Source organism: Zeugodacus cucurbitae, chromosome 5 (genome assembly GCF_028554725.1).
Source record: "Zeugodacus cucurbitae isolate PBARC_wt_2022May chromosome 5, idZeuCucr1.2, whole genome shotgun sequence".
Lineage (NCBI taxonomy): Eukaryota > Metazoa > Arthropoda > Insecta > Diptera > Tephritidae > Zeugodacus > Zeugodacus cucurbitae.
The window spans coordinates 70,388,261-70,407,038 of record NC_071670.1 but is presented as its reverse complement, the minus strand read 5'-3'; the positions used below and the strand labels follow the sequence as shown (position 1 = coordinate 70,407,038).

The 18,778-nt window shown below is 35.6% G+C and overlaps 1 protein-coding gene and 1 long non-coding RNA gene across 2 annotated transcripts in view; both read right to left on the bottom strand.

Moving 5' to 3' along the window:
* Window positions 1-56: 56 nt before the first annotated feature.
* LOC128922006 (uncharacterized) overlaps window positions 57-18,778 on the bottom strand; it is a 39,244-nt gene continuing 20,522 nt past the window's right edge. Inside the window, exon 3 of the long non-coding RNA XR_008471280.1 lies at window positions 57-276. This is a non-coding gene — a long non-coding RNA (uncharacterized LOC128922006). The remainder of the gene's footprint in view (window positions 277-18,778) is intronic.
* On the bottom strand, window positions 17,225-18,325 carry LOC128922004 (protein insensitive-like). Its single transcript, XM_054231246.1, has one exon. The coding sequence runs from the start codon at window positions 18,223-18,225 to the stop codon at window positions 17,584-17,586; it is 642 nt and encodes a 213-aa protein (XP_054087221.1). The 5' UTR covers window positions 18,226-18,325; the 3' UTR covers window positions 17,225-17,583.

The following is an 18,778-nucleotide window of genomic DNA, read 5'->3' as shown; positions in this document are numbered from 1 at the left end:
TAGTTTTAAGATGTTATTGAAAAAATTAAATAATTTGTTTCTAAAACTCTTTAATTTTGTATGTTTTTTATTTTTCATGTGTGTTTGTGGTTATGGTTATTGTTGAAGAGAAAAGATTCATCACATTCGCCTATATTACACTCCAAGTCGTTGTCTTCGATCTCGACCACTGCAGCTTTTGCGGTCGCTTTGACTTATTACTGCAGCTTCAATATATCTTCTGTCCGGATATTTCTTCCCGCTGTCCCACACCAGCGTTAGAGTTGACGATAAGTGCTGCAATGAAAGGCAAAGCAAATATATTTTTGTAAAATTAGTTGCAATGAAATATGAACATCAAACAATAAGAAGGAGAGTAGAATATTCAGAATGTTAACACAAATCTTCGGAGGCATGAAAAATGTGAAAGAATGCTGGAAATGGTCGAAATAAATGATGGTTTGTTGGGGTGTTCGGCTTGCATTGTACTTTTTGGCAATTGCTATTTGCTTTTTGTTGCTGCAATGGGTTTGATAACAGTGTGCGGTCTCGCATGCGCTTGACTTTTTTTATTTGTCATTGATATGTGTAAGCAAAATAATTAATGAGTAAGTGTTTGATTTATCTCGAATACAAAGGGACTCTGTTCGCTGACATCTAACGTCAACTGTCTAACCATTTTTTGGTCCCCTGATAAAGTAAAATACAGGACTGACTTTTCAGGATACAGGAATTTGTATATTGAATAAATGTTTCTTCCCAACCCGCCAAATTTTGAACTGTACTACACAGTGAGCAGTCAGTGTACAGTCTAAAAACACTTTTCTTTCTTGATAATTGTGATCACTCAAAATATTTTGTATTAAAGTTATGAACCTCTTGGAAAAATTTTTGTCTTTTTACTTTGCGTTGCGCGCGACTACTCTCCGATCTAGCTACTTTTAATGTGTTTACAAAAAAATGTCTGTAAAAATTTTAAAAATGGTTTGGTTTCTTATTATAGAGTATTTGCAATATCAATTAATATCAAAAATTAAAAATTAATTCAATTTCATTTAATTTCAAAAATTAGGCAATACTCTGAAGGTATTAGTCTGCAGTTCACAAAAAATTTTAAAAATTATCCAATAAAGTCACAGGAAGCTAATTGTTTTCATTTAAGCATTAAGCATCCGGTATTTGCTGTCATATAACTGTACATACACACAATTGCCACTTAGCGCGAAATGCGAATATTAAGCGCAATAACTATTTAATTTTATTGAAAAATATACCATACGAGGCAATTAAACCACACGAGCGGAAAGAAAAATTCACAATGAAGCATTTGCTTGTGTGTTTGTATGTGTAAGAGACAAAAACAACGCTGATAAATGACCTAAAGCGCCAATAGCCGTTGAATATTTGGCAATTTCTGTCCGAATGCACAAAAAATTGGCTTTAATGTCTGACGTTGAATATAAGCTAAGCTGCTTGTTGTTGTTTTTGTTGTTGATTAAGCGTGAAAATTGCCATAAAATGAAAAACAAAAAAGCAACTCTGCACGTTAATTGAAACTGTCGAGATGTCAAGACGAATTTGCCCACATGTGATTAGGCTTAATTATAGATTTTGACAAATGATGGCCGATAATTTTTTTATAGACTTCCATTAAATTCGGTGGTTGGTTGTAATACTCAAATAATTGATGGAGCATTAGTAAAAGCAATAGAGAAAAATTTTGTTGAAAACCTGTAGTTTTTGGTAGCTTTTTCTTCAGGTGAGTTGAAGCAGTCTAGCCATCAGTCACTATACGATGCCTCTGTTCTCTAGAAATTTTGGGTGCCAACAAGCTCTAAATTACGCCAATTATCTCCTTATTTCTATAACATACGTATCAAATATCCCAACAGAATATGTTTATACTCTTTCGGTTGCACTTTAAAAGCATCACATGCCACACAACAACTGCATATGTGACCAGAAATTGTTGCTTTGTTGCGGCAAAAGCGCACATTCGCCAAGCCACAGCTGTTGTTCTAAACTAAAAATACCCAGAAGACAAGCACAAGTATATACACAAGGCTATAGGCAATATTCTTGGCTTATTTACATGCACTTCCGCTGCTTCTGTGCTACCGACAGGAAACGGATGCAAACTCTTCTACAAATTCACTTAAATGTCATATCGGTGTTCGAAGCATCTGCCATTTCGGCGATTGGGTGTGTGTGTGTGTGCAAATTTGTTTTGTTTCGCCTTCTGCTGTTGTCTGCTGCATGGTTAGGCCTTCGTAAAAGTTGGCAGCGCATGACATACGAGTACATGCCTTGCAGGCAATAACATACGAATTTTGGAGTTGCCAAAAATACAAGGCATCTCTGTGGAAAAAGGAAATAGTTGCAGAAAAATTGGGTTTCTAATTATGCATTTTATTGTTTTTATTTATTTTTATTGTTTTTGAATACACCAAGCATCTTTTATTTGAAAGTACTTCAGTTAAATCTCTTTTCGACCATCAGTCTTTTTCAAATACTTATTAATTAACATCTCCCTCCAATATAAATTGCATTATTGCTCAATAAATTTGTGAAAAGCAGCTAAGTGACAGTTGAAGACAGAAATGATTTGTCAGCTGCCAATTGAGAGTGCAATTGAACTGCTGAAAGCTCTCGAAGATAATTAAAAGCTTTGCGACCTTTCCTTGCTTTGCTCTTTGTTCAAATTTAGTGGCGCTTTTGTGAAACTCTTCGCTCGAATGTCAAAATGAAAAGCAGAAGAGTGCTAAGATGAGAGAGATGGACAGCAATTAGTCAACTCAAAATTGTTTGCACCTTTGTCGTTAACCTTATTCAAATAGTGTGGCGGCGAAATTGAATAGAGCATACTTTCGTGCTCCACTTTGATATCACTCAGAATAGGTCGAGTTTTGTTTTCGAAAGTATTGTAATACAAAATACCACTAGAATTTGAGTTTAGACAGTTTCTGAGATAAGAAGAATCCAATGTAGTCTCCAAAGTTGGCTACAAATACAACTGTATGTGTGTGTAGTAGATACTAAGGTGGTCCATGTGGTATGAGAAACATGAAAAATTAATACATATCATAATTTATATTTAAAAATAGCAGAAGAATGGGTATTAAGATATATACTAAAAGATAAAGATATTATTTTTCTAACTATACTAACCATAAGATAAGTTTCATCGCATCCTTTAAAAAACTTTTGTAATTCTTTGATAGTCTTGACAGTCAAAATGCACAAATGATTTGATTCGCACTTTGGAAAAGTTCGCACGGAAATAATTGTCAGTGTCGGTGCGAGCTGCATTGCAATAAAGTTTTATGCACGCGCAATTTCTTCCTTCCTGCTGGCATAAAAGCCGGCGAAAATGAATAAAGTTTGGATTTCCATTTTGGGCGCCATGGCCTTACGGTCGCGGCCGGTGTTAATGTGCGACGGGGACGGAACTGGTGATTTCCTTTGATTTCAATGGTAAATTCTGGCAGCCGAACTTTGGTACTCTATGGCTATACTTGCAGGCCAAATTTTGCTTAAGTTCGGGAAAACAAGATGAGTAACAGAATTGCAGTGAGCACAAATTACTTAGTGGGGTATTTGGAGAGTTTGGAAGAAAAAATAAATATTGTTATATGCGAGCTAAGTATCTTTGTTGAGTAAAAAATAAATAGCTTCAAATTATTTAATTTTCTTGTGCTGAAAAAAATAAATGTGTCACACAAAATGACACCGGAGTTAATTAAGTTTTCAGGCGCAACGCCGGAAAGTAGGCTAAAATTTTATTGCTACTTTCTTCATAAGTAGCTCAGCTTAAACTCCCACGTGATTATCTTTGCTTCAACCAGCCTCTGCTGTGCTACTTGTCATTCTGTTTTGCAACCATTTTCCGTTATTGGCATTTTCGTTTATTGATCCTTGTTGCCTGCATCCTTGCGCACAACAACATTAAAACTGCATGCCTTTATTGCCGCTTGCTCTCAATCTTCATTTCTTCATTTGATGTATGTGGAAAATATTTTAATTACTTTGGATATTGGCTGCCGGCAGCACTTGACCGAGCAGCCTGCCGGAGTTACACACACACATGACTCTGGCATGATTGCCATCATATACACTTTAGCATAAACACCTTCAGGAAATGTGACAAATTTTCTTCATTCACATACACATATAAAATATAGCCACACGTTTCTTTCACCTCTACTTTCCGCATCTCCCGAATATATATCCTATATTGGAGTCCTTTTCGATTTCGCCATTTACTTGTATGTGTGTGCACCTACAAACGGCTGTGTGTTTGGAAATATGCAAGAATTTGTGTCAATTATGCAAGCTGAGCATTCTTTCGTGTTTAATTGCTTTCAATATATTCACCAGTGTTGGCACGCCCGCATCGAATCGGTAAAGCCCTGTGTGCTTGCAGCATTTCGCATCTGAAATATCCAACTGAAATATGTCTTTCTCACACATACAAGGGAATGTCTGCATTTTAGTTGAGTACGGGGCTTCATGTAAACATTATTTCGTGTTGCATAACTCGTAAATTCGTATGCAATGTCAAATAAAATGCTTTTTACTAAATTCTAAGCCAAAATTCATTGTCAAAGGCTCTGCAGGTGATGATCACAATTCGAATAATTTTATTATATAAATATATGTTATGATTTATGTAAATGGTTTTGTGTAAAAAGTCAGATATTATTTGAAATTCCATATACGATTTCACCTGAGTGTGTGGAATGTCAGAAATGAGGAACTCTTCACTCACATGTGTATATATCCTTCATGCTATACCTTCGGTAGTTATTTGAGCGAGGTTTTCTTCCTAATTGTGTGAGCATCCTTAAGTCATTCGAAACAGGGGACAACTTACAAGCTTTAAACTAGATAGGCTTGACTTTTGCCAACCGATGAACAAAGTGTTGAATTTATTTATTTCACTGGGCTTTGGCGAGAAGATCTTGGTAGCATGTCTTTTACAAAACAGAAATGAACAGATGATGATGTATGAGCTCTACGGCGCCATGGATATGCAAGCTATGCTGAACGCAGGGAAGACGGGAAAAAGAAGAAAGAGCTTTAGTGCCGAGATTCGCCGTAAACCCGGCGATACCAAACAGCTCAAATTAAAAGTAAAGTTCCTGAAGACCGTGTAAACTCTATACACCTTATTAACTTTTAAGTGGGAAGAAACAGAGAAAGAAAAAATATGTTTTCTTTAAATTATCCTACAACCAAGAATTCCCTCCTCTTCAGCTTCACTGCGCCACTATGCCATGACAATATGTATTAGTCATGCTTATAGCTGCCGGTTTTCAGTAAATTTGGCAGACGTTTCAACACACAGAAATTACCAATCATTCAGCGAAGAATGGTCAAGCAAAAATATGGTCTAATAGCAATTTTGATTTTGGATTGGCGGATCGGATAACTAAAAACTAACATTTTTTGTCACAAATGGACATTCAAAATGGTTAGCAGAAGCGGCGAGATGTGTCAATGTCGTCACTGTTGCAGAAGAAGACTCGCCTGAAAGCATGCTAGAGTCACGCGCACAAATCAAACAGAAGATATGCGGAGTCTCAAACAATCGCAACAACATATTCACACACACACACACATACACTTTTATATTAAGTGACACACGATTTTTACTTGCGGCAAACTTTTCCCTCCCTCTCTGAGCGTTTAGTGAACTTCGAAGCAGCGGATTTGCATATTGAAGACGAAGAACTTGCATGGCATAAACGAAAGGAAAATGGCAAAAATAAACGAGCGAAAGCAAAGTAAACGTTACCAAAGCAATTTAGCGGCGGAGAAAGGGGGAGTGTGAGTGAGAGCGAGGCAAAGCGCAAAGCCAAATATGACGAAAAATCTCATAAAACACTGGAAATATTGCGCTACAAAGCAGAAAGCAAAACACAAAGCAAAAGGCGGGCATGGAGAACAATGTCAACGACATCGACTTCAGCGGCGACGGACACTAAGTGCACTGACATACATCAAACAAATAATAAAAACGCTGAACAATGCTCAGACAGTCGTGGCCAACAATAGCACACACACACACGCATACGTATGTCACTGGTAAAAGCTGCAAGTGCACATATATTTAATATTTCATATATTTAATATAATGCCAGTGTGTGTGTGGCCTCATGCACGAATCTACATTGTTTGCACTGAAAATACTTGAAGCGCAAATATATTTAAACTGGCAAAGAAGTAGTTGAAGTAGAGTGTGTGTGTGAGTGGGAGTGTAAAGTGCATTTGATCGCAGGGGTGCTTTGAAAGTCTACTTGGAGGCTCATGACCGAAAAACAGTTTGCTTTGTAGGACTTTTGGGGCATAACAAATTAAAATTTGATTATTTTGTAATGATATCACCCACACACTTTTCGATGGAAGCGTTGAACTTGTGTGCGTTTGTGTGGGTTGGTGCGATGGTTAGAGGAACCATTTCAAGCTGTTAAAACATAAAAGTATTCTTTAATGTTTTTTTTAAAGAAACTTACAATTTTTTGTGAAATACTGTCTGTTATTTAATATAATATATATTATTTTTGAAAATTTCAAGAATAAACTTGAGAATTAGAAGGAGACTTTTTTGATAATTATGAGCTATATTTCTGAAGGATGGCAGTTGATTTATCTATGTCTAGCTTTAACCGCCTAATGCTATGCTAGCGAGTATTTATCGTGAAATTGAGTGTTGTGGGTTAATACAAATAAGAAGAAAGAAGTAAGTCGAAAATTTCTTCAAAAATATTTAAGGGGTTAGGGGTAGTCAGGATTTTCAAAAAATCCATTTTTTTTTTGCATTATCGTTAAATGTAAAATCTTGAAAATATACTCTGAACATTTGAAGTTTATCCGATAATTGCTTTTAGAAATGAAATTTCTACAGCTTTTAGAATGCATAATAAGCGCAGGCCTGAATCAAACATGTTTTTTTTTTTTCAAAATTTCGATTTTTTAAGACCTATTAACTGTTGATTTCCCGAAAATCTAGAAAAAAATTTCCTGAGGCCGCCATTTTGTTAATTTTTGAAAAAAAAAAAAAGCTTCGCTCAGGCCCAGGATTATCTATTTATAAAACTAATTTTTTTTATCCGATTGATTTTAGATGAATCTCCAAGGACTTATAATTGTCACCGCAAGGACCTTTTTTTGAAACTGGGTCAACACAACTTTGTAAATTATAATTTTTTTTTTTTCAAATTTTCGTGACTTTAAGTCAAAACATTGTATAATAAAGCCTTATTATTACTTTTGTAAATAACATAACTTAAAAGAAAAAATACTGAAACTTTTCATTTTTTCGTGTCTCTGACTACCACTAACTCCTTAAATAACTAAATCTAAACTCTTCGGGAATTTAAGCATCAAAGGCAATCTGCAAACGGTTGTCGTGAGTGAAGAACATGTGTAGTGTGCTAATAGTCTGGCATCCGCTTGTGAGACATTTCAAAGTTTTCTTATCAACAACTTCAAACAACAAGAGAACAAGACTCCAACGGCCCACTCATTTCACTAAGAACCCGTTGCCAACACTGAGATGTCACTGGCCTCTGCCACACACACACCCATGTATAGACAGACACACCCACATAATCGGTTAGTCATAAATTCAAATAATCAACAAATGTTTAGTGAAAAGCAGACGAAAAATGCACGAACACTCTGCGCGGCAGCATTTCTTTTCTTTTTTTCTTCTTTTTGTTTTTGTGTGACGTATTATTAAGCTCATTGAAGTGGCATAAATTTGTAGCACCCGAAGCTCAACAATGCGGATTTCACTTCACTTCTTCTTCTACTTTATATTTGTTCATTACATACAGTACACATGTGTGTGTGTTTGTATGCAGAATAATAGTACAATGTCTGACAAGTGACTGTTACATGCCGCATACCGCCTGCCACATGCCACATGCCATGCATGGAACCACACAACAAGAATCCGAACTAACAGTACATTTATATACGATTTGTGTGAGCATGGAGTGAAGTGAAGTTGAAAAATATGTGGTGGCCACTCGAAGCGCAGCATCTGAAGTGCGACGTTGGCGCCTAAAAGCAAGCTTCATGGAATTTCGGGTGTGAGTGCGACTGCGAGTGTGGAGAGAAGTGCTCTTGCAGGTATTTACAAGTAGGTGCGCGCAAATAAACATGTGCCTTAACAAAAGGATAGCGCGTATGGAGTAGTAAACGTATAGAAAACAACAACAAAATACTTGCGGCACTCTTAGAAATACAAAAAAATATATGCGAGTATGTGAAAGACGTATGGGAAGGCTTAACCGGAAGCTGTTGAATTTACGAGGAGGTGCACACCAATGACATCTAATTTTTCACTCTACTAAATCCTAAATACACACAGGGCTGAGGCAGTTTTGGCGAAGTGAAAATAAATGAACGAGCTTAAAGTTGAGAATAACTAGAGAAGTGGTTTTCTTGGATATATATTTACAGGTGGCAACGCCGAATATATATACATTTTCTAACTCAAAATACAATCAAAATAGATATCGCTTGGAAAGAGTGAAAAAATATAATAGATCAGGTGTCAAAGAACAAAATTTAGTAGGAGTTCGCTGTAAGAAGGGCATGAAATTGTTTGTGTCTTAAAAAATTTCTTCTCATTATTCTCTTTTCTTTAACAATAAAAATCTTAAAGAAACCCCGTTAATTCCTGCGCAGACTTTAAGCAACTTGTTGTCAACTTATAGAAGTTTGCAAAAAGTTAGCATTCTGCGTCTTGTGCTGCCACTCTTTAACGCTAACAAGCAACTACAACAACAACAATAAATTTAAAAAAGTGTTGTTAACAACGGCAGTGGCAAATGTTGTACGAAGAAGTGATGTCAGTAGAATGGCACAACATGCAATTTAACAGGCCGTTTGAAGTGACAAAGCGGTGTAGAAGAAGCTGAAAGGTACGAAGGGAAGAAAAACTCAAATAGACACATTGCAACTTTCGACGGTTGCTGATGTGCAATGTAACGGTAATATTGCGAGCTGTATGAGTACTGCGAATTATGCTGAGGAAATGGTAGATTTTTAACGGTTATACTAGTGAAGCAATTGCAAAACGTGATGTGGCAAGGATTTTTAAGTACTCAATGTGTTGCAGGAACTGGTATATACTTGTAATGAGCACCGTAGTTATGTGCAAAAGAAATGTAAATAAGAATGAACTCAAACAAGCTCTTGTATTTTCTAGAATATTTAGTAAAGATTTTAATATTATGATGCTAAAACACATCATTCTCTATCGATTTAGTCTAGCAATATATAATATTATGATATTATTATTATATCTATATTACTATTATAAAGAGGAAAGATTTGTATGTATGTTTATAATGAAGAAACTCTAAAACTACTTTGCTAATTTCAAAAAATTTTCACCATTCGAAAGCGTGAAAGTAGGCTATATTTAGTAACATAGGCTATATTTAACATAGGCTATATTTATTTCTACAATCAAAACTTTCTGGAAATAGTTCCCATCTGAAACTGAAAATCGTCAATATATTAGAAATATACAAGCTCGCTTCATAATCGGAGAGAAAGACATCGGACACCAAAGACTAGAGGTCTTAAATAAGATTTAGCTCATTACAAAAAAAAAATAAAGTTGCTAAAGAGAGTATAATAGTTTTGTTCACATAGCGGTTGTTTGTAAGTCTTAAAACTAAACGAGTTAGATATAGGGTGATATGTACCAAAGTGATCAGGGTGACAAGTAAAGTTCAAATCCGGATGTCTGTCTGTCCGTCCGTCCGTCTGTCCGTCCATGCAAGCTGTAACTTGAGTAAAAATTGAAATATCTTAATGAAACCTGGAACACGTATTCCTTGGCACCATAAGAAAGTTAAGTTCGAAGATGGGCGAAATCGGACCACTGACACGTCCACAAAATGACGATAACTCAAAACCTATAAAAAGCTATAACTAAGCCATAAATTATGCTATGAAAGTGATTGTTCTAGGAAGGGGTATATTTGGATGTAATTTATTACGAAAGTGGGCGTGACCGCGTCCCCTACTAGGTTTTTTGTACATATTTCGTAAACTACTAAAGATATGTCAACGAAACTTTCAGGAGTCGTTATCTTCCGGCATTGCTTTATATATTCGAATAATGGAGTACATCACGTGATCTTGGCGGGTTCAATGGGCTGTAAACTATTTAAAATATCACCTGACCTTGAAATAACCTCTGGGATCTCGGTGGAGTCATTGACCTCACTCAAAAATGTAAACAAAAATATCACGTGATCTTGAATTGACATCACGTGATTAGGGTAGGGTCATTGACCTGTAAACAAAAAAATCACGTGACCTTGAAATGACATCACGTGATCAAGGAAGGGTCATTGACTTCACACAAAAATGAAAACAAAAATATCACGTGATCTTGAAATTATATCACGTGATCAGGGTAGGGTCATTGACCTATAACAAAAATATCACGTGACCTTGAAATGACATCACGTGATCAGGGTAGGGTCATTGAGCTGTAAACTAAATTATCACGTGATCAAGGTAGGGTCATTGGCTTCACACAAAAATGTAAACAAAAATATCACGTGATCTTGAAATTAAATCACGTGATCAGGGTAGGGTCACTGACCTATAACAAAAATATCACGTGACCTTGAAATGTCATCACGTGATCAGGGTGGGGTCATTGACTTCAGGGCGTAATCGGATATAAATAAGGAAGTTTGGTATTTAGCATTAAACTAAACTAATAAAAACGATTTTATAGTTTATTGTAGGGTACAGCATTAAACTCTTCTAACAAATTCGATGTTGATTCTCACAACAATATATTTTACTCGTACTGGATAATAAAAATCATTGTTTTCTTGAAGAATTTGATTTACGACTGCAGAACTCTTGTCTGCTAGTCGAGTTTGACACTTCATTAATGCTTGGTTTATAACGAAGAGACCAAGTTTTAGAAACTAATAGCGTTATTAAATGAAAACAACTGTCAGGTTAGGTTCAAAGTTTAGAAAATTTAATGAGCTGACTGCCTATATAAAATTGGCCAACTTTGAGAGTCACATTTATCATTAAAAAGTATTTTTCGTCAACTTGTCAAAATGGCAGTGAAAACTCGAAAACTCCAAATTTATAGATACAAATAAAGAAATAATTTCAGCCATGTTTCGTAACGAGATCAATTTCCTTATACTTATCTACATACGCGTACACATAGGATTTTGTTCGAAAATTTTGCTGAGTCCAATTCAATTTATTGCACAAACTGTGACGTTAATGTCACCAGAGTGTAACGGCGCATGGCAAATACTGAGCGGGGAGACGCCCCTCTTAAGTCTATCAAAAGTTTAATGAAACAAAATTATAACGCTGCCATAACGGTAACCCATGGCGACAGTAAACAGTTTTTATTGTAACCAAACATTGCAACATAAGTGGCATACGAGTACACATTGTGGCAACAAGGCACAGCAACAAGGTAATGTTTGGTTATGTATATGTTGGGAAGGTGTAAGGCTTTTCAGCATATTTGAAATTTGCTTTTTACAGCTTTTAATATTCGATACTGCGAAATTTTTCAAAATTTGAAATAATTTTCGAAATGTCGAAAATCACCTTTTTATCTACATAAAAATTTCTTTCGAAATTTGGACACAACTTACTTGTCTCTTAATATTTCTCTCTTTTATTACTTAACAAATTCATTTTACCGTTCATGAGCGAGGAGCGGCCTAATTTCACTCTCATTAAAATTATTTTAAAATTTTTTGGAAAATACAAAACGTTTCTTTTCAAACGACGCACCCGTGCAGGCATAAACGCTATTGAAAAAGCCTGGCGACATTGGCTTCTGAAGTGGCAATAATTGCAGCGACAACGGCACGGCTTTCGACGATGAAATGGAGCAAAAAACGCCCGCAACACAAGCGAAATAAAGTCGCTTTGTGCGCGATAAAAGAAAATAAAAGCCAAAGTGGTTGCTGAAGGGGCCGAAAAGTGGGATTGAAATGAGAGTTGAAGTGCGCTAAATAAGTGCTGTTGATATTAAATAAGAGCCTGTTACGCTTGCTCGGACGACTTAAAAAGATATGGGAGACAAAGATGAGGAAATTTTCAAGACATTTTAATCATTTATATAAATAAACAGCATTAAATTAAATAATTTCTCTTCAAGCTAAAAAATCAAAATCTAATAGAAATATTTGTATTCTGTTTGCGCTTCAGTAAAATACAATAAAATACATTTTTATTGCGTGTTCTCCACCCGTCACGCCTCATTACAAATTCCTACCTCTTATACTCTGATTTTCCCTTCCAACACAAAAAAAAAACATTTTTGTATTCTCCGTTTCGCATTTTGCGTGTTGCAGCAATAAATATTTTTAATGTTGCGTACAAATCCAACAACAGCAAAGACAAGCATCTTTGAAAAGCGTAATCTGTGCGCATAGAAGCTCAGCGCCCCTGACCCACCCATAAAAGCCGGCAACACGCCAGCAACATTACGATATTTTATGATATTAAAATTTGTTTTTGTTTAAGGATGTCGAGGACAATACCCGCGCTGCGATTATGAGAGTTGTTCACAAACAAAACAACAAAAAATAAAAATTTAAATTCTTCGCACAGTTAATGCAATTTTAAACCGAAAAAGCTGCACGAAATAGAGGGACCATTATAAATAAAAAAATGTTGTAAAGTTTATGTTGCGCAATTTGCAAGTAACCAAATTACTTGGCAGAAATGGAACTGCTTGCTTGTTGTTCTTGGTATGGAAGTGCACTACATATATGTAAAGTAGGAGTTGATTTAGAAGTTTTTCGTTTTATTTATCGTTTGCTGACGCTCAAGTGCGTGTTTTACTTTTAATTGCTTAATTTCGGGCATTGTATATGCTTGTGTGTATGGGTGGGAAATTTATCAGTTATTGACAGTAATACTTTTATATAAACAATTTAGCTGGAGAAGGAAGTTTAAAAATAAGGAAATTTAAAACAAAATTTCACACGAAATACTATATATAATAATCAGAATATTATTTAGTAATTAGTAATCAGGGTGTGGTCAACATTTCCATATACATACTTGTAGTTTACGTTGTGTTAAAAAAAACGGGAATTTTAAGTTTCTGAAAACAATATTTATTCATTCGTTTACCTTAATATTTCGCCTTCAAATTATCAAAAATCAGAGAGGACTATTCTCATTCGAAATTATGCGGGTTCAAATATAGCATTGAGCTTCTCTAGTTTAAGTAGCTTTAAGATCCAATAAATCAAAAATTTAATTATAGAAAAAATAATAAAATTATTTAGCAAAGAAAATTTTATAATTTCACATTTCCAACAATAACATTTCTCGCAACAATTTACCACGAATGAAAAACCACTTAACCAAGCGCGCGTGTGAAGCGATTTCATGAAATAATTAACACTTTTGGCGCATTCGCTACAGTTTGCTATTGTAAATGAAACGCGCAGATTAAAAACTATGATTATGCTGTTAAATTTCTTTTGTTTGGAAGCCAGTTATACGGAATTATTTTCACCACCACAATCCACTGTCACACACAAGTTATGCGCTGCTGCGCTTAAATAAGTTTCAAACAACGGTTTGGCAGCACAGCCCACAGCTGTTGGTAAGCCACTCAGCACCTGTATCCATACTGAAGGGAGCAGCGAAGCAATTGTTTGCGCTGATTCGGGGATTAGGTTCGCCCATTTACGGTACTATTCTGTGGGCTCCGTAAGAGTTTATGAGATTTATGAGGACTTGATTTTTTTTGCGAATTAATTTTTGGCAAAAACGAGTTTTTTCAGGTTACTCATACGCCGTGGGACTTGGTGATGTTGGTAAGAGCTCATAAGTAAGTGGCATTTTAGTGCTAACTTTATGGTTGTATACTCTCAAAATATGTAGATTAAGAAGACTAGTCATGGTTGAAGATGACTTTAATATTTGGTATGAATTTTTGGCGCAGTTTTGAGATATTGGAGCTTTTAATATTAAAATATCTCATGATATATGAAAAATAATCTCATGAGAGTCAGCTGTTTTTGTGTTTTTATTATTTGGAAGTTAGCTAGCACTTATAACAGAATATCTAGAAGATTTTAAAGATATTTTGTGCGCTAAGAAATATTAATTTGGCTCCGATATCAAGATTTTATTACCAATCATCTCATCTTTAATATACTTTCTTTTAATAATTTCCTCTTGTCTTCATCTTATAAAATTGAATCTTCTGTCCAAATATTAACATTCCATTTGGAAAATTTCTTTTCCGCAACGTTTCAATATACCTCTAGTAATGACCCAATCTCAGACCATTATAATCGAAATGTCGTTGTAACTTTGTCCACAAACGTTCTCACTTTACACTCCGACTCAATTTATTACTTATTACGTCCCTTACTAAATAGCAAATTTCGCCATTTCTAAATTGATTGCGCCGTTACAAAGTGGTTAAATAAATTATGCTGCCCCAACCGGGGCGGTTGCCTGCGAAGTTGCTTATAAAGTGTAAATATGTAAGTTGGCCCATCTTTTTCTCAGTGGTAGTGAAATGTCCAGTGTATAAAAGAGTCTTCAAATTATTCGTTGTACATTTTAGCGTCGTCCTCTCCCTCTTTGTGTGTGCGCTGGTCGTTAACTTGTCATTGTCTTCTTTAAGCTTGTTAAGGGGCGCAATTACTCGATTTCGTGCGGCTGCTTACTGTTGCTATTGTTGTTGTATTTGTGTTTGGCGCTAAAGGAAATGATGTTATTGACCTTACGGGCCTTCAATTTGAGGGCATACTTAAGTGAAGTGGCATTCCTTAGTGCAAAAGAAGCGGCATTTACGAGCCGCCTGGCTGTACTGTGGGCTCTTGAGGCTCTAGGCGTTTTGTTGTCGCCGTCACTTGTCAATGTGATGAGTGGCAATAAATTCGCGTTGAAGTCGAAATTAAATTTCCAGTGGTTGGTGAAAATTTTGAAATTTATTAATGGGCGAAATTTTGAGAAATTAATTATTTCCAAGAAAATATGTAAATGCTACATTTCCATTATTGAATGTGTGATTAATGATTTCGATTTTGAGGTAAATTTATTTTATTTTCGTTGAAATGAAATTTTGATTAAAAAGAGGTTAATATAAATATCAAATTGAAGGTGGCTAAGAAATTATAAACTGCCAAAAAGTTGTGCGTAGGGTTGTCAATTGTTAAGAAATTTGAATTCAATAAATTTAATAAGGATATGGGTTTCTAATTGAATGTGCTTAAGGAATTTTGGACTAAAACAATTAAATTAATGAAATTTTATAACCTAACATAGGCATCTATTTAACCATATATGTTTTTGGAAAGGGTTGCCACCTATTTAAAATACTTAATTCTTATAATGATATATATTAAAATGATAAAATAAATTCAATGTTTATGTGACATCAATTAAATGACTTTGCACTATACATTTTGGAAATTTTAGTATTCAGCAGTTAGGCGTTTCTCCTCTTCCCTGTGTTATGTCACTTTTCTTTCAATTTCCTACATTCTTTGTTCAAACTTTCGCACATATGTATTCCTTTGTGTGTGTGTGTTTAAAATTAAATTTCCGCGTAGTATTTCGTAAGTATCATGCGCGCTTGCTCTGTCGCTTAACGCCTTACCAACGCTGGTTAACAAAGGCAACAACGCAATAGTCTCCGCACTCTCGTGTGTGTAGGATATGTTCGCCGAACAAACAAACATGTTTCCTTTAACGCTTCAACTCATTGCCACAATGGCGGTTTGTTCATTATGTGTGCGTTGGAGATTAAAGAGCCGGCCGTGATTGTCATTGGTTTGGAGGCTCCCCTATGTGGAGTGTTGGCTACATATGTTTGTATATGAGAGTGCCATGTAGGAAAAATATGCTTTAATGAAGAGTGCTTTCGATTAAGTTCCTTGGTATAATTTGACGAGTGTTTTGAACTAAAAATTTATTACAGGGTGAACCAAGTATTCGGTTTCAATAGAATCAGTAGATATAAGGACGTACTCCATACTGGTGGATAATTTTAAGATATTTCCTTCATATAACTTCAAGAAACTTCGAGACTTTCAGACGTCTAGATGTCGCTCTTTGAAAACACTCTCCTCTACTCATGCACCATCAATACACCATTGTCATGCGTACTGATTTTCATTTCCGACAAGGAAAATTGGGGAATCACATCCCTTTGTGCAGTTGTCGGCCTGGAAAATGCACATAAGTACGAGTGTGTGCGGCTATAGACGTTACAAGTCGTATATACACACTTTAAAATAACATATTATGCGCATACAAGCTGCTTACATAATGCTGGTGGAGGGTAAAGCGGACACCTACATCTCTCTCATGTGAAGTTATTTAAAGTTTAAATCTTTTTTTGAGTTCTTTGGCAGTGCGTTGTGATCGCTTGCTGATTGTGCTGCTTGTTTCAGTGTTTTTTTGTTTTTCGTGTTTTTGATTCACTGTTGTTGCAACATGCCACACACTGTGCACTCTTCACGGATCAATGTACGCAGGCAAATTACATTTTTTACATATCCGTGAAAATTAATTTGTCGCTGATTATTTATCGCTTTTCGATGTTGTCCTTCACGCGACATTGTCTGTTAAGCGCTTATATGAGAATGTGAATGTGTGTGTGTAGTGGTGATAGTGCTTGAAATTTGCATGGCGTGCAGTAATGTCTGGTTGCATGCGTGTCTTCATTCCACACTTTTACAATATGTTTTCAATAATTAAAAGCGCTGCACTCGTGTTTAATTTTATATTTAAGATCTATACATTCATTTTATATATAAAATTAAATTATTTAAATTAAAAGCAAATTTATTAAAAATGTTGTGTGGCATGTTTAATTCTCATGTATGAAAAAATATTTTTTTAACTTCCATTTCATGTTCTCAGTCCACCAGTGTCTAAATACCATCACATAAATATACAAACAGTCACAGAACTCCATCACACACGCTGCACAAACACAATAGCCTTTCTTTCATTCATTACTCCTGCATTGCATTTCATGAACATTTTTAGTTTACTCTCTCATGAAACCTTTTTCCTAGCTTTATACTCTATCTCTATTTGTTAAGCGGCTGTTGGCATGCTAGGCCTCATCCCACGCGTGCACGTCTGTGACCTCATACGGTCAGCACTATTCTGTGTGATGTGTGAGACATACAAAAACTGTCTTTTTATCTGTCTTTAATGAAGCGATATATTATATCTGATTTGCCCTTGTATCTTTTTAAAACGGAATTTTATTTTTATTATTTTTCATATGTTTTCATTTTGTGCTTGCTTGCTGGCCATAAAGTACAAGCCAAATTTTATTGCTTTCACTTTGTTTAGCTTTTTGACTACTGAAAATGTTTTTGGTAATTTAAAGAGTCGTTCGTTCAACACAAAAAGGTGCATAGATTCTTCTTCCGATTCTTTTAAATACATCCTTAAAAACTAGTAAATCTAAAAACAAAACACAATTAATTTATAAGCTCCAAAATTTATTACACCAGATCTTAAGTCGTACATTATTCAAATCCTAAACATCTAATATTTCTATTTCTAATACAGTTCTCAGTTCTCTTTATGTTTGTTTTCTTTGCCCTTGAATGTTCTGGCCACGTCGGCACATTTCATGGTAATCGTCGAGCGAATCTCCTTCTCGGAGTAATTGAACGCATTTCGAATGAAATGAATTATGTCATTAACTTTCTTGACATCCAATTGCGCCTTTAGCATGCGCTCTTCATAACGGAAAGCGGGCGAGGGTTTGCCGCTCAGTGAGTGGGTGGCCAGTGTCTGGCGATCGAAGATCAAAGCGAGCAGATTGCGTGTGGCCAGCGAAGCACTGCACTCACGCAGCTTCTCAAAGTCAAGTCTGGACACAGTAGTGCCATTCGGTCCGATCTTCACTATGTCCGAAGACTCAGTAGGTGTTTCTGAATTGTCAGCAGTCCAGTTTTCCTCTGGTTCCTTTTTTACAGTCCCTAGCTGTTGTGCTCTTGCAGCCGCTTCGAATTGCTGTCTTAGCACTTGATATACGAATAGTTGGATCATAAGTAAATCGATGGGCGCTTCGGTGCGCTGCTTCTTGGCGACATTAAAAGCAGTTTCGAATTCGCGACGACGTTTCAACTGTTTGCTGGCTATGGATTCTTCACATAGAGTGCAGTAAGCGGTATTATTTGTCATATTGTGAGAAGAGCGGTTTGCCATTTTTTAAGTTTTTTTGGTGTTTGAGTTCTTGGGAGTTGTTAACACGTTTGTAGATCGTACAAGTTTGATGATGAAGTGCAAATGAACCCAGGTTTTATACCCTTTTCCCAAATTGTAAAAGTGCTTTTTACCTGTCGAACAGGTAGAAATTTTAAACAAGTTCCTTTTTTGACCTTTGAATTTCCAGGTGATCTAGAAACAAGTAGGCAATCCTTAATGTATGTTGCCCGCTATCGAGGGCGCGGAAATGCCGCAAATAACCTTCTTTTGTTCTAGAGAATGAACTATGTATTTGCAATGCTGTTTTCGCGGGAAAAACTTAAAAGTTTTCAAATTTCCACAAAAGAGGAAAAAAAAGGGAATTTCCTAACCGAAAACAATGAAGCAATTAACCACGAAGTTAATTAAAACTTTGTTACCTGTTTTTGTTAGGAGCGAAAGGAAGTGCGATCATAATTAACGCGCCTTAAACAGAGAGTAGGTTAACGAAAATAATATGTTCTCTTTTTAATTGAGTAAATATTTGTTATTTTAAGATGTTTATCATATATAT